Source organism: Mycteria americana, chromosome 7 (assembly GCF_035582795.1).
Source record: "Mycteria americana isolate JAX WOST 10 ecotype Jacksonville Zoo and Gardens chromosome 7, USCA_MyAme_1.0, whole genome shotgun sequence".
NCBI lineage: Eukaryota > Metazoa > Chordata > Aves > Ciconiiformes > Ciconiidae > Mycteria > Mycteria americana.
This window is the reverse complement of record NC_134371.1, coordinates 50,557,803-50,570,414: the sequence shown is the minus strand read 5'-3', so window position 1 is coordinate 50,570,414 and position 12,612 is coordinate 50,557,803. Positions and strand designations below refer to the sequence as shown.

General features: G+C 38.2%; 1 protein-coding gene across 1 annotated transcript in view; it reads right to left on the bottom strand.

Moving 5' to 3' along the window:
- ABCA4 (ATP binding cassette subfamily A member 4) overlaps positions 1 to 12,612 on the bottom strand; it is a 76,479-nt gene that overhangs the window by 50,190 nt on the left and 13,677 nt on the right. Inside the window, exons 7-11 of the mRNA XM_075509156.1 lie at positions 8,331 to 8,420; positions 7,716 to 7,956; positions 6,052 to 6,191; positions 4,831 to 4,947; positions 3,834 to 4,031 (exon numbers count right to left, since the gene is read on the bottom strand). Of these exons, the coding sequence (XP_075365271.1) occupies positions 3,834 to 4,031; positions 4,831 to 4,947; positions 6,052 to 6,191; positions 7,716 to 7,956; positions 8,331 to 8,420 (786 nt within the window). The remainder of the gene's footprint in view (positions 1 to 3,833; positions 4,032 to 4,830; positions 4,948 to 6,051; positions 6,192 to 7,715; positions 7,957 to 8,330; positions 8,421 to 12,612) is intronic.

Below are 12,612 nucleotides of genomic sequence, written 5' to 3'. Positions count from 1 at the left end.
CAAAACACTACCTTTTTCAAGTTTTGGGACATTTTTTTCAGCCTAGGAAGTGCCTGAGTGAACACCAGGGAGCTAAAGGATGACTGATCCATAAGAAAAGCACATTAGCCATGGCCTTCAGCTGAAAAGCACTTTGTCAAGTGAAGCACTGGCAGTCAGAGAATAAATTTGAATCTTAAAGTCTCTTAAGTATTTAGGCATTTATTCCTATTTAATGCCAGTCAACTAGTCAATTGATCTTACTGATAATATTGTGTCCCTACGGAATTCTGACATGCGATTAACCTACAGGCTTAAATTAACATGCTTCGCCTATTTCAATAATAAAACATAGTTTACCCCTCACAGCAAACTGTTTTCCTCAGCCTCTGTCATTATTGTGATATGTATTATTATCAGTCCATATACAAGACATCGAGTCATCAAAATCCAAGCCCTTCATGTCATAGAATCATAGAATGCTTTGGATTGGAAGGGACCTTTACAGGTCATCTAGTCCAACCCCCCTGCAAGAGCAGGGACATCTTTAACTCCACCAGGTTGCTCAGGTTAAATGGCCCCCATTTAACTCCTACTTAACAGGCATTGTAAGACAAAAAGATTGTGAACACTACAAACTCTATCATTAGTTATCTGTAAAATTACAGACTTATGTTTGTATATTTACCTTCCACCCTTCAGAATTGGCAAGACATTACCAGAGAGTAGAAGCATTTAACACCGTAATGGACTGGGAAGATGCCTACTGAATTACCTTGCTTCATAAAATTCCAGGAGGCTAACTTGTTTGATCTTATCTTCTTGATCATCTCTTGCAGGTCAATAACTAAAAATTACTCCACATCAAAGTGCTCATACAGGCAACTTGTTATTTCATGGGCAGATATCTTAAAGACTCCTTTATTTAACCTTTCCCTGTGATAAATAATGCTCTGTTTCCTTTAAAACTTGAAGTATTACAGTTTAATGGGATCTATATGAAATCATATTTTTAACTGGCAGCAAAACAGTGCTTAAATTGATACCTTTATTATTTTGTAGCTTTACTCTTCCTGGTGTTTTGCAAATGTTCATTTCCCTGACTTGCTTTACAAAATTAATCTATATAGAATTTCATATCAGAAAGCAAAACAAGGCAGAAAAACTTTGTGATTTGTATGCCAGAAGAGAAATCAAATTAGACTGATGGCTCAGGTTGTATTAATTTTTTGGGATACGTTTATCCCATAGTTCCAAAGTGTCAGTGTTTCCACAGCAAAGTCCTGCTGTGTAACTGTGTCTTTGCAGTGTCTGGAGGACTATTTGCTGTTTCGTTGTTATGAGGAATTATTTACAAGGTACCTGTTGCAGCTGCAGAAGAACTCATGTAGTTTTCCAGGGGAATCTGTGGGAATGGCACTGCAAAGTACTGACAGACAACTGATCTTGTCTAGATTTTCACTGCAGAATAGACAGTGTCTGGACTAGGCTGAGGAGCAGTATAGGCTCTTATCCAGGGGTCCAGTCAAGGAAGCAGCAAGTGTTCAAAACAGAAAACACAAGTACTTAGAGATCTTCTGCATGAGTAGAATGAAACTAAAGCTTGTGTAAGAACATAGGCTAAGACACCAGTGTCACAATCATTCACACCATTTGAAAGTGGAAAGAGATTTTATATTGTAATCTACTAGCCAAAAGCTAGAATTTCTTTCTCTTAACATTAATTGCATTAAAAACAAAGGCTGTATGCTCTACCTAGGCTTTTTTCAGTGAATTGCAACACAGCTTGTGCCTTCATAAACCTCACTATATCAAAATTCGTTCATCAGCCACTTGGGGAAATTTATTTCAAATCTTCTCTCAGTAATTATTTAACAATTTAAAATGGTCCGATGAAGATGGGAAAACCCAAAACTAAAATACTAAGAACAGGTTTGGAAGATAAAACCAGAAAATAATAAGCATAAAGAGGTGACTAGGTAGCTCTCTCAAACAGTTTAGCTGTTCTGTGGCCTAAGGTAATCAAAAGGAAGAACAAGAAAATTCTTGGGGTGGTGAGGATGAGCAACCACTGCATAATTTGTGGGATTCTCAGCTGCACCATAGCTTGCAGCAGAGATGTGGGAGTCTCCAAAGATAGTTGCTGGCAGCACACCTCTCCTCATTGCATACTATGGTAAGGAGTAGGGTGTCCCTAAAAGGGAGCTATTTGTTCTCACTGTGCTTGGCACAGTGTGAAAACATTCTCAAATGCTAACAACTCGGTGTAAACAGCAGACTTAAAAGAATAAGCTCATTACAAAGAACTTTAGGACACAAGGATCTATTACCAGGTACAGTAACTGCCCTGATATTGTGGATGTTCCAGCATTGACCTGCTGCAAGCAATAGATTTCACTCAGCTTGAGTAAGAAATAATTCTGCTAACATGATGCAAAAAGATCATCAGAAGAATCAGCAGAGCTTTGTGCAAAAGCTTTATTGTTCTCTCTTGTAGTAGCTATAGGAAGGCAGATAAACTCTCAGTTCCTGCCTTCTTGCAGGGGATGAATGGTCTTTTAGACTGAACTGGACTGGAATTAGAAGAGCTAGGCTTGGTCCTGTTGCCTGTAACTAGTATCAATTTTCTCTATGAGCTTGAGACTCAGCTTATTTAACCATTAAATAACTAAATATTTACTTTTCTTTCAGAGATGCTTGTAAGTGGTAATTCATCTCTATAAAGACCCTGATCCTCATATGGCAGATGCTAAGTGTTGAGTTCCCAAGTATTAATATTACTGCCAACAGCAATAGTTTTTTAAACTCTCTGAGTTAACCTGCAACATTGCAGGGTCCACTAGTTTTGCCTGGGCTCATAAGTTTACAAAGAAGAGTTGCCATTTCATTTATCTGACTTAGCAGGAATTCACCCCATCTCAGGTCCAGTTCCAAACACATCTTTACCTGCAGTCAGAAATATACAGGATTTAAAAAAAAAAAAACCAGCAAACAAATCCAACAAAAAACCTCCTTGTGTCACTTACCCAGCTCTGGGAAGGAATGGATGCAGCTGTTTGCCTAGCTCTCTAAAAAAATATAACCTTTTTTGCACTGGACTTAATCTGAGTCTGATGAACTCATCAGTAAGTTAGATTGCCCATACCAGAGTAATCTCTTACTAAAAGTATCTTCCAAAGTATTTTTACAATAGCTTGATATTTTAATCTACATTTTGAGCATTTTTTATTTACATAATGAAACTTCACCTCACTTCCTGCACTGTGGCTCTGAAAAAGCCTCAGAGTGCACCACTAAAAACACAGCACCCTAGAGAAAGGGATACAGATTCCAGGAAAGAGACTCAGACATCTTGTCAGAAGTTGCTGCAGGACAAGTGGAAACTCCTTCACTGGTTTCAATGGAATTTTGATCAGGTGCTCAAAAACCTGAAGGGGGACTTACCAAAGAGCTGTTAGCTTCTCTGGTCCGGGTGTTGCTGAAATAGTGGCCTGTCAGTTATTAGTAGTTACAAAAAAAACCAAAAAACCAAAAAAACCAAACCACGTTTCCTTGAGGTTTTGCATTCACTTTCTGCCTCTCAGCATCAAAGTGTGTTCAGACATTCAACCAACATTTTGAATATAGCATTTGGGGATTATCAGATTGAAGTTTTTTTCATAATAATAAGTATTCATGTTCTTGTACTGCTGTATTATTTTAAAAACATGCTTTTAATATTGAGATTAAATTTGAAACAAATGAAGATGTCTTATGATTTTAACCTTGTCTGTTGCCACAGACCCCAAGTACTGCCTACCCTGCTTTAAGATATTTTCTACAAGTATTCCCAGCAGTGGGAGGGTTGACCTTACCTCCAGATACTGACTGAGCAAACGCAGAGCTTGGTCTGCAGCACTGAAGATGTTCCGCCAGTCAAAGTCGGCCATTCCCTTCTCCCGGCTCCCTGGAGACCCATTGTGGAAAAAGTTGATTATGTGTTCAGCAGTTAAGCCTTCAGCACCCAGTTGGCTGTTCAAGAAGTCCCTCACTGTAGGGTGCTTCAGAGAGTCCTGAGGAAACACATCAGGACAGCTTCACTACAATGATCCTCTTCACATGCTCTGTTTAGCTAGAAAGGTTTCCATTTCCATGGCTCTTTGAGGTATGTAGTAGTACAAAAGGGTATGCTAAGGAATTAATTTTATAAATGGGCAATTGCATAGCTGAACTGAAGGTGAGACCTGAAGGATGGATGAAAAGAAATTTATCCTTGACTATTTATTGCATTTTTCCTTATAAGCAAGAGAATAAATGTAATAAATATCTAATCTAATAGAGAAGAGTGTGGAAAAACAAATGTTTTCTCTAGTATGAACTGCTTTATAAACTTTAACTACAGATATTACTTGCAGCTGATCAAAGTCAGATCCAGGGGATGTGGAAATAAGCAATTTCTTAAGGTAGTAAATTGCTGGACCCAGCAAAAACATGGTCCTACTGCCTTCTTTGTCTATGCAGAACCCAAGAAAATCAAGTTGTCTGTTCTTGAAGGACATTTTGGAGAGACAGGGAAGCAGCAATTGCTGCCTTTATTAAGAAGTCATTAGCCAGATTCTAGAGAGTGTCCAAATCTGAGGTTTTGTCAGAGACACTGTAATGCATCTAAGACTAGACTTCAAACCAAGCCCAGTAATCAGTCCAACAGCTTTAAAGGCTGTGATTCCTTGTCAAAGGCTTCCTTGCTGCTTCCTTGCTGCACAGGCTGTGCTTCCAGCCAAACCTTCCAAATTAATTCTCTTCTCCCTTGGTAAAAATAAAGGATGGTGAAAGGCTGCTCTTACTGAGGATCCCTGCTAGGTTATAACATACACGGATCATATTCATTTGCAGGCTGTTTTGAAAGAAGTACCACAGCTGAGGTCCTACTTCTTCCCAAGCTTTGGTCAACAGTCTGAGGCGTTCAAGTTCCTCAAAAGTGGAGTTTGCCTGAGGAATAGAACAGCAGAAATGTGTGTTAGAAAGCTAAAGATAAAAACAGAATTTATGATCCAGCCATTCAGTGACAGTGAAACCTGTAACTTATAAATGTTGGAGTTTTTACCTTCAATACTTAATAAACTTGTTAAAATAGCAGAAATGTTAATAATCCTCAGAAAAAGAATTTGTAAAATCCAAGTAGAATCAAAGTCACTTGGGACAAATTTCTGTTGTATATGTAATGGAAAAAACAAGTGCACATTAACCCCAGTCCTTTAAACACTCAGGTTTTAGGTAGAATGATTTCTTCCTCTCTTTTTCCTCTTGACTATTTCTCTCCATTAAGAACTAAAAAGAAATATGAAGATGTGGGTAGATGAATACATGGGAGGCAGTTGGAGAAGACAGATACTCTCATAGTTAAGATATTATTTAAGATCTGAAATGTTGGGCTGCTGTAAATCTGATGTTTTCCTGTGTGAACTATGAGCAGCAGTTCTTCTATGCCTTACATAAATGTTGAGAGTAAGTGAATTGCTGGTTATGAGGTGGCCAAAACCTAGGTCATATGCGACCTTGATTTAACTGCTCAGATTCATTTCACCCAACTTCAGGCACTTAGCTGAAAAGTCCAGGCTCCATCCTGTTTTCATGAAGTGAAAATTACTTATCATTTTGACTTTTATAATACTAAACCATGATGTTGCTATTTGTTTGTAATCTCTCAGTGTTAGGTCTCAATGAGTCTATCCGAGCCTCATAGCTGCCCCATTTAAATATTTACTGGCACAGAGCTGCTGATGTTCCTACATCTGTAAAATAGATATAAACATTACAATTTTTCTAGTGTAAATGTGGAATCATGCCAACAAAAGGCTACCTGAGCTGGAAAAAGCATGTAGTGAGGACCAAGATGGGATGAATCAGTGAAGATCTGCCTCCTGTTTTTTAAAAGAAGAGTAACTGTCCCTCCTTTGATGACCATCAGAACAAATGGAGTTCTGAGAAGAAAATCTGATTAGGTTGAGGTAGCTGGGTCACTGTTTTTCAAAATATGATTCTTATAATGCTATTTTTTAGAAATATACATTTTTGTATTTCAGAACTTCTTACATTTTTTAGGATTTTCCGTACAGAAGGTGAATCAGGAGCAAAAAGAATTTTTCCCATCAGCAGGGGCTTCACAGCACTCCAGGCTATTTTGGTTAAAGGGTTTGATTCCAAGTTCTGGATCAATGCATTACAAAAGGGTGCTAAAGACAGAAAGACAGACAGTCTTTATGAAAATCTACTCAAATACTATCATACATAACATCCTGCAGGGCTTTTTACTGGCAACATGGACAGTTTAAAGCATTTTGAATCTGAATTGGTTAAGCACATTCTGCAATGTAGAAGTACAACATCTGAATAAATGGAAAAGACTACTAAGTAGATATTGGCATTATAAAGTAGACACCACGGAAATTGGAAGAGCAAACATAAATGAATTTACCCATTTGAAACTTGCTGTTACGTATAAGGTATTTCAAATGGAAGGAAACTAGACAGCTCGGATCTCACTGAACAATTTTGAGCTCTAATTGCCTTTTTCCTAATGACTTAGCGCCTTTGTATTGTAGTTGATACTGATACGAAGCTGTTTTTTCTCCTATTAGTGGTTAATTCTTACATAGTATAAACTATTGGACTGGAGATCCAGCAGGCTTGGATGTTGAACTCTGGAACAGTTCAGAACTAGATCCTACAATAATTTAGAACTAAACATTTTAATGTAAACATTTCTATCTTACTCCTGCACTATGAAGTAATTAGTTTACTTGGATAGCATTCAACTATTTTGTTCCCTGGCTGAAGAAATGGAGTACTGGGCCTTTTACAGGTCTTCTGAAGGCTCAGACACAAGTAGAGCCAAGTATCAACATGAACAGTGAAAGGTAGGAGTTTCTCTACAGGCAAAGTGCTCACCTGTACTTCGTAACCATAGAGGTTACGAAGAGGTTATCATAGAGGAAGGAACACAGAAATGTACTACCAGCTATAATATGGGTGTTAGTACAGAAAAAATTGCTGGTGGTCTCAATGTAGAGAAAAACTAAACAGCAAACAGAAGGGGACATAAGAAAAAGATAATGAATGGTAGAAAAGATAAAATTGGTTCCTCTTTGCATTCTCTCCTATTACAATAGCAGGAAGATAAATGAGGAAATCAGAGCAACAAAAACTGGTAAATTGAAATACTTTCTATGTAAGATTTAATTATGCTGTAGAACATTACTGCTCCAAAATATATGGACTTTTATGCAGGAAGAGAACAGCCACCATGTATCAAATTGAGTATTATTTAAAAGGACAGATTTTAAAATTCCTGTGCTCCAGGCCATCAATCAAGTTGAGAGACTTTAAAAAAAATTGCCTTGGAGAAAAGTAATTCCAGAATGTGGCACTGTATTTTCCTGAGCCTTCTTCAGAAGCATCTAGTTCTTCCTGATACCAGTAGCATATTTTAGAAGTTAAGACAGAGGGACTGTCTTAATTATGAGGATGATGACAATGTTTATGCCTTCATATTGAAAGCAAATGCGTATTTCTGTCAGCTCTCAATTCCTGGGCTTCCCTGCTCCCAGCTATGAGGTAAGTATGAAGTAAAACCATTTCACCTGTCTCTAATTTCCTGAATCAACTGCTTAAAAATGTTATTTTATAAAAGCAACAGTGGTATTTAACATAAGTGCACCTGTCTACAATCTCTGTAATTGTTTGGTGGAAAAACTTACTGGTTGTATTATCATAAAGATAACTGGATTTCTTCTTTGTTGAGTCAATCCCCAGGAAAGCTTTGTAGTTATTATCTTCATACCAGTTGAAGGAAAGCACTCTGGATCCACCTCCTTCTGGGTATCCACAGAAAAGATCAGACAGAGAGCTCACCAAGTGGCCTAAGGATTCTGGCCTTCCTTCTTGTACAAATGGTTGCAGAACCATCAAAAGGTCCTGAACGCTTGGCTTCCTGGCCAGCTGCAGTAAGACAAGACTTTGTTAATTGCAACCCTCAAAGGAGGTTAAGTATCTAGTGAGGTCTCAGTTGTGCCCAGACTGGTAAAGTCTGGATGCAGTCAGAACCTCATCCTTTTATCTCCTCTGCCCTGGTCACAGGCACCATTTCCAGTTCTTGTTCTCTCATGTCTTTTCTGAAGAAAAGAATATGCTTCATAATTGCCAATGCTTATGTCTACATTTATTTTGTAATGAATTTCTAAGGAATCAGCTCTTCCCAAACAAGTCTATTTTCTTTCTGATAAAGCAGGTAACTGGAACATAAATAGAACAAAGGAAAAGGAGGACTAAGCGCTACCCAGAAAAGTGATGCCATCTATTACTAGACCACTTACCTTTTGCACTGCCTGGGAGACATTAGACAGTACCCTCCCCCAGGCCTTCAGGTCAGCACCTGGTGAGTTTCTGTCCAACACAGCAGGAAGCTGTGAATACATCAGAAATACAGATGAGTTTTGTATAGTTTCTACATGACAACCACTATGACAGTGAGAAAAGAAAATCCAAACAGCATCTCTTTCGCTCAAATACCTTGAGTTATTTGGAACAGTGAGTCTTGTAAGCCTGTCTTGTGGGGTCACAAATCCAGTACCCATGTGCACACTCACACAGCAGCCTGTGTAAGTGTTCTTACTAATATGAAACAGTCACAGGCCCCTGAAAATACAACCTGGGCTTTGTTTTGCTTATCTAAGCCCACCATGCCGAAAGGTGGAAATATGGAGGAGGAATGCAGGAACTGGGATTTCTAAGAAGAAGCTGCTTCTCACAGAGGCTGTTCTTCCAGTGAGATGTACACTCTTGGTAACTTCTGAATTTAGCAAAGCTTGTGATACAGAAGCCCCCATTTGCCATTGAGGTAAATAACTGGTAGTACTTTATACTTGAGAGGTTTCCTGATTTTGGAGACAGTCTGGTCCTCGCTGCCTGTCAGATCTGACAGAAACCATTACTCCTCCAAGCTCCTGCAGACAAGCCAAATGGCCTTTCCAGCAGAAGTTAGCACTTTAGTTATCACTGGCTTCTTAAGAAACAGGTGACACCATGGCATGGCATGCCATCACATACCACTTCGCTTGCATCACAGCATCCTTCTTAGTCAGCTGTCTAAAGAGTCACATGTGCTCTTGGAATTAGCACTCGAGGCTTTCTCAGGCATCTATTTCTTCTGGTTTTACAATAGAACATAAAGCTGGACTTTTAGATAGCTAGACTGTAATATTTATGATATAAGCCCCTAAAAAGACTTCCCCAAAACTGTGTAGCTATACACCCTGCTGATCCCCTACCATTCCATTCAGTCAGTAGGTGGTTAAGAAAGGAGAAGACAGCTGCATTATGTAGGTACCTGGCAGGGAATCACAAAGGCATGACTTTTTATGGAAAGGTTATGTTAGCATGTTCTGATCTGTCACTTGCAGTTCAGACACGAAGTGTACACACACAATGCTTCAAAATACATTTTTCCTTTGTCCCCTAAGGGGAACCAGTCTCTGGAAAGCTTATACAGGATTCTTGGAGCACTTGCCTTAACCTGGCCTTTTTGAAACTGTGAGTCACAGGTATTGTAAACAATCTGAAGCAAAGCAGGGAAAAGCCTGGGATAAATATGGAATTAAGAACCTCCTTCTTGTAGCTAGAGGAAAAGAAAAGAGAAATAGGAGCAAAATTACATGTTTGCTCCTAAATAGTTTCTTGCAGGAGGCATTCAGTATGAATCAGGTCTTAATAAAAATGTCCTAAAATGACTGAATTTGAGCTCAGCTAGTTCATGTTCTCTAGAAGCATACATATGACAGGATCAGCAGACATTATATACTAACTACACTCTCATCTGACCTAAATATCAGAACATAGAGTTGGGAATGTTTATTGACCCTAGAGCACAGAGGAGGATGAAAGCTTTCCCCAAAATATTTATCCAACTATTTTTATATTCAATGGAAATTAATATGGTGTCATGAAAAAAAGGAAGAGCATAAACATTGAAGAGTTTCTTTCCAACAATAGAAGGCCCAGTTCTGGAATCCACAGTCAGCTGCCCATCCTAAAATAAGCCCTGCTCAAACAAGGAGCTCTGTAAAAACAAATTCTGGTATGTGACTGGTTATACTATACACCTGTAGCCTGAAGACCACGAAGTACAGAGTGACTGACAGTGTAAGAGTGCAGAAAATAACCTGGGTCATGAATACACAGGTATTTCTAATGTAAAAGTTTTAAAACTAATGTAGAATTTTAAAAAGTCCAATGAAGATTCATTCTGCATATGTAACTGAGTGTATGATTTACACTCAGTTTGATTACATATCAAGTGCATGTAGTGATACTGATCAAGGCCTGTTTCAGCAACATGTGTCTATGCTAAGTGAAGAACTGCTTATCTCCACCCAAAATTACAATAAGGTATTAAAGAATTTAATTTTCATTTATTTTTAAGGTTTAAAGAACTTCAAACAAATCTTAAACAGGCAGGTTCAAGAACAGCAGTGCTGCAGAAAGAGGCTCATTTTCTGTGCTGTGGCTGAGCCAGCCAGACAGTAAAGGAAGGGTCTTATTTTTCTGTCTCTGCTTTGCTATCAAAAATGTGAGTGGCTTTAATTTCTGGCAAAACCCCCTAGAGGGTATACATGAGCACATGAAGGATTTGAGTGTATGTTTATGCACATACATACCTGAATATGTTGATCACAAATTCAGCAAGAAACATTAATTTGAAAGTGGTGGAGAAGCACATTGTAAAAAAAAACTGTGGCAAGGAGTGCTTAGGCACAGTCTACCTTTTAGTTTAACAGGAGTAACTGAGATGGATTTTGATTTAAAAGGGGGACTTCTGTGTTGGAAAAAACCAAATATATTAAAATTATTATTTAGCAACTATAATGATGGGAGTGTGAGAAAGCTTCTACCAACTTGAGGTCCCATGGTGCTAGGCATCGTGAAAAGATAATCCCTCTTCTCTGCAGCTGGGTGCACATAAAAACCCACTGGGAATCAGGCTATGGATACCCTTCCAACACACAGACTTCCGATATTCAGGGGAAGTCTTGGCAGACAGATCTCATAGTAACAGACCAGACCGTAAGCCTGCATCTGAACACCCAGTCTTTCACAACTCTAGATTTTGGTTTCAGGTTTATGTTCCTATTTCCCATGTGAGTCTATTTTTGTTTAAACACAGACAACTGCTTCATCAAATCTCATCTTTCCATTTTACTTGATATGGCAGCAAAATCATGATATGTTAGCAGCTTCATTTTAAAGTTGGGCAGTGCAGTGTACATATTCACATGAAGTCTTTAAATGCTGAAAACATCTCTTAGAAGTACTGTAGCACTAATTCTCTGCTACTTCCAGCAAGCATCAGATATATGAAAATATGTGAGTATATTTTTAGAAATGGAAAACAGCAGCTTTCAAAAGCTGACCACAGATTCTTATCAGGATTGGCAAAATCACACGGGCACAATGAATGACTGTCAATGCTACAATAATCAAACAGTAAGTTGGCTGGTGTGTCAGTTAAAGCTTCTGGCATTCTCTGTTCCCAGTTCTGAGCAACTCAAAGCTGAATAAAATCCATGTTAAATTAACCATGGCATTACACTGCTGTGGCAGAAAAGTCCGATCAGTACTTTCTATATAACTTTAGCAGCTGCTCATATATCCTGCCTGCTGTATACAGCAAACTGCAAATGTGATGGTCTCATGACATTAAGTTGAAAGGTGAAAAACAGCAAATTAAATTCATTGTTGAAAAATGCAAAGTCATGATCATGGGGAAAACAAACATGAAAGACGTATACATAGTGATGGGCTCTAAGTTTGCTATCATGAGGAAAGAGACCTTGGAGTCTTTATGAATAGTTCTCTGAAAGCACCAGCTCAGCGTGCAGAATGCAAATGGAGTATCAGAAAAATATTAGGAAAAGAACAGAGAACAAAAGCAAAAAAACCCCACCAAACTGGTATGCCATTTTATATATAAAAATATATATATTCATACTATTGCTTTTAAATATATAATAATATATAAATAATAATAATAAAAATATATAAAATGGCATAATATCTCCATATTGAACCAAGGTTGCAGTTGTGGTTAATTTATGGCAAGAAGGTCACAGTAGAAACAGGAACAGCGCAAAGAAGCACAATGAAAATGAACAGAGGTAAGGAAAAGCTTTCTATAGAAGAGTGATGAAAGCCAGTACAACTTTTTTTTTTTTTTAAATATGGCTATCCCAACTCAAGCTGCGTTGTGGCTTTGACTTCAGTGTAAAATTCTGTCATGCTGGATAGAGCAAAGACAGGATGGGCTGTATGGGGTATTCTCAGAACCCTCAGCCAGGTCCCTGTAGATCTTGCCTCACATTGTTTTGCTACACAGACTAGAAAGATCAGATAATAGTTCCACACACACTCTGATTTTAAAATTGCATTTGAATCTTTCAGTTCCGTTATACTGTGAATTTAATCTGTTTCATCCCAAAGCACACTCAGAACTGTCTAGTGTTCTGCTGATGGTAGGTTAATGATCACACATCCATAACCTTACATTTGCTGTAAATAAAGACCACTTGGAACATTGGTGATGTATTACAAAGAAAATTCTTG